General features: G+C 36.2%; 1 protein-coding gene across 1 annotated transcript in view; it reads left to right on the top strand.

The window, feature by feature from the left end:
• LRFN5 (leucine rich repeat and fibronectin type III domain containing 5) overlaps nt 1-3,734 on the top strand; it is a 325,519-nt gene that overhangs the window by 285,317 nt on the left and 36,468 nt on the right. The window contains exon 3 of the mRNA XM_012647837.1: nt 99-1,503. Coding sequence (XP_012503291.1) covers nt 119-1,503 — 1,385 coding nt within the window. The 5' untranslated portion in view covers nt 99-118. The remainder of the gene's footprint in view (nt 1-98; nt 1,504-3,734) is intronic.

The raw sequence follows: 3,734 nt of genomic DNA, 5'->3' as shown, positions 1-3,734 counted from the left end.
CCATATTCAAAATTGCATTAAAATATTATTCTAGTAGGAATATCAATATTAATTAAATGATGGGATGCTAACATTCTCTTTCATGTCTTCTCTTACAGGCTCTTAAATCTGATCTACAATGGAAAAATTTCTTTTTTATTTGTTTTTCATTGGCATAGCAGTGAGAGCTCAGATCTGTCCAAAGCGTTGTGTCTGTCAAATTTTGTCTCCTAATCTTGCAACCCTTTGTGCCAAGAAAGGGCTTTTATTTGTTCCACCAAACATTGACAGAAGAACTGTGGAACTGCGGTTGGCAGACAATTTTGTTACAAATATTAAACGGAAAGATTTTGCCAACATGACCAGCTTGGTGGACCTGACTCTATCCAGGAATACAATAAGTTTTATTACACCTCATGCATTTGCTGACCTACGAAATTTGAGGGCTTTGCATTTGAATAGCAACAGATTGACTAAAATTACAAATGATATGTTCAGTGGTCTTTCAAATCTCCATCATTTGATATTGAACAACAATCAGCTGACTTTAATTTCTTCTACAGCATTTGATGATGTATTTGCCCTTGAGGAGCTGGATCTGTCGTATAATAATCTAGAAACCATTCCTTGGGATGCTGTTGAGAAAATGGTTAGCTTGCACACCCTTAGTCTGGATCACAATATGATTGACAACATTCCCAAGGGGACTTTCTCCCACTTACACAAGATGACTCGGTTAGATGTAACATCAAATAAATTGCAGAAGCTACCACCTGATCCTCTCTTTCAGCGAGCTCAGGTACTGGCAACCTCAGGAATCATAAGCCCATCTACTTTTGCATTAAGTTTTGGTGGAAACCCTTTGCATTGCAATTGTGAATTGTTGTGGTTGAGGCGTCTGTCCAGAGAAGACGACCTAGAGACCTGTGCTTCTCCTGCACTTTTAACTGGCCGCTACTTTTGGTCAATTCCTGAGGAAGAGTTTTTGTGTGAGCCTCCTCTCATTACACGTCACACACATGAAATGAGAGTCCTGGAGGGTCAAAGGGCAACATTGAGGTGCAAAGCCAGGGGAGACCCTGAACCTGCAATTCACTGGATTTCTCCTGAAGGGAAGCTTATTTCAAATGCAACAAGATCTCTGGTGTATGACAATGGAACACTTGACATTCTTATAACAACTGTAAAGGATACAGGTGCTTTTACCTGCATTGCTTCCAATCCTGCTGGTGAAGCAACACAAACAGTGGATCTTCATATAATTAAGCTCCCTCACTTACTAAACAGTACAAACCATATCCATGAGCCTGATCCCGGTTCTTCAGATATCTCAACTTCTACCAAGTCAGGGTCTAATGCAAGCAGTAGTAATGGTGATACTAAAATGAGTCAAGATAAAATTGTGGTGGCAGAGGCAACATCATCAACAGCACTGCTTAAATTCAATTTTCAAAGAAATATCCCTGGAATACGTATGTTTCAAATACAGTACAATGGTACTTTTGATGACACCCTTGTTTACAGGTAAGAAAAATTAAGCAACTTTGTATACTTACCATGCATCTTAATGTAGGGCTTGTTAATGGACTACTGACTTTTTTTTAATTGACAATACTTCTGTGTTATAATTATAGTACTCCATTTTTTAAAGTGCATAATGTAAGGGTTGTAAAAGGTGGTGAATATATGTGGGGAAATATTTTGAATGGTGCTGTTTTTAGAGAGTTTAAACTTATATTTAATATTATGCTTACTTACGTTTTGTTCCCCTCATCTAAGAGATGTGACTATCAGAGAACAAGACTGATTTATTTTAAAAATTCAAAAACATACCAGAACTTACACATCCACATGAGTGTTCTTTCCTTCAAGGAAGTCACGTTGGGAAGCTATACCATTATCCCAATGATGCTGCCATTGCTCAAAGCACTTTGGAATTATCTTTAGAACCTTCATCACACTATTTTGAATATCCTCAGTGGTGGCAAATCTTCGTCTTTTGAGGGTGAATTTGAATTTTGGAAACAAGCAAAAGCCATTTGGAGTCAAGTCTTGTGAATAAGGTGGGTGATCAAGATGGGTATTGCCATTTATGGTCAAAAATAGGATGTAACTATAAAATAATGAGACTGATTTTCTGAGTGATGAGTTGTGTGTGTGTGTTGTGTGTGTGTGTGTGTGTGTGTGTGTGTGTGTGTGCTCTATCTCCTATGCACTGGTTCTTAAGAAAGTTCCAAAGAGAAAGTTTACAAATATTTTGAGCAGTGAAAGTATCACTGGAGTTAAGTATGTAATCTCCAGGCAAGTATAATGATGGAGAATTTGCATCTGTTCAAGAATTTCTGGTATGTTTTTCTAAAGTTCAGCCTCATTGATTTATAGTCACATCTTGTCCAATTTTCAGTTGGAAATACACAGTTTTATTCCTTCATATAATTTCATTTGTTATAGATTATTATTACCCCTAGGAAATAATGTAAAATCATGGTTTTGATTTTTTTTTTTTGGTCTTGAAGCTTTTCAGAAATCAGATCAGTTCAGGTCTTATATACCCAGGTGAATTCTTGAATATAATTTTATTTCACTCACATATGTAAATGAGAGTAATTTTAAAAAATAAGCTTGGGCTAGTAGGAAAAAACAAAACTATCCTAGCTAGCCATACGATCAATCCTGGGCAAGGTTCTACCTGGCTGAGTTTTAATTTTCTCATTGTTATAAGGAAGAGATTAGACTAAACGTTTTCTAATGTTACTCTCATCACCAAATATATGGAGATATGCACTATATTACATGTATATTAGCATAAAGTAGTTTGCTTTTGTCATACCAGGCTCTTCACATAACCTCTGGGATATTTAATCTGTTGTCAATGAAAAGTGCCCATGCCCACCCCTCACCTTTCTGTAGCTGCTGAACTGTCTACGTATTTTAAGCATTAGCTCTGTGAAATAAGTCAGGTTTTATTTTCCAAATACCAAGATTTTAATCCTGCCATGATAAGTATATTTTGTGTGACCTTGAGGAAATTGCTTGAATCTATGACTCTAATTTTTGTCATATGTGAAATAGTGATAATGCCTGTCTCATAAGGTCATTGTAAAGATTAATTTTTAATGTATTTAAAGTTCTTAGTAACACTTGGCATTTATCATGCACTGTGCTAAATAGTGGTGATTTCAGTCCCAATTATATAATTATTCTAACTCTGAACCGAAAGTTAGAACACATTGTTTAGTTTCTATAACAGATGAGTATTACCGAATTTTGAAATTTCTACAACTCACTTTCAGGGAAGAAAATATGGTTTCAAGTCTTTTTTTTCTAAATTAATTTTTATTTAGGTCATATTTAGTTGCAACTGAAATAAAAAAGGAGAAAATAGCCATCCACAAAAGCCTTTTAGAATGTAATGGATTCAGAGTTGTCTGCAAACTTTCTTTAAATTTTAGAAAATGTGTTCTGATGAAAGTTTGCATTAAGACACAGTGGGTCAAGGGATTTATGATCTGGTCAACAACCTTGCCTTGTTCAAATTTCCAGGATAATATTATTCATATACATACATTTTATCATCTTTGTTTATAGATAAAAGCATACTGGGGGCTGGGCGCGGTGGCTCACGCTTGTAATCCTAGCTCTCTGGGAGGCCGAGGCGGGCGGATTGTTTGAGTTCAGGAGTTCGAGACCAGCCTGAGCAAGAGGGAGACCCCGTCTCTACTAAAATTAGAAAGAAATTAATTGGACAACTAAAA

The sequence above is a fragment of the Propithecus coquereli genome, unplaced genomic scaffold (assembly GCF_000956105.1).
Source record: "Propithecus coquereli isolate 6110/MARCELLA unplaced genomic scaffold, Pcoq_1.0 Scaffold271, whole genome shotgun sequence".
Classification (NCBI taxonomy): domain Eukaryota; kingdom Metazoa; phylum Chordata; class Mammalia; order Primates; family Indriidae; genus Propithecus; species Propithecus coquereli.
This window is presented reverse-complemented; position numbering and strand designations above follow the sequence as displayed.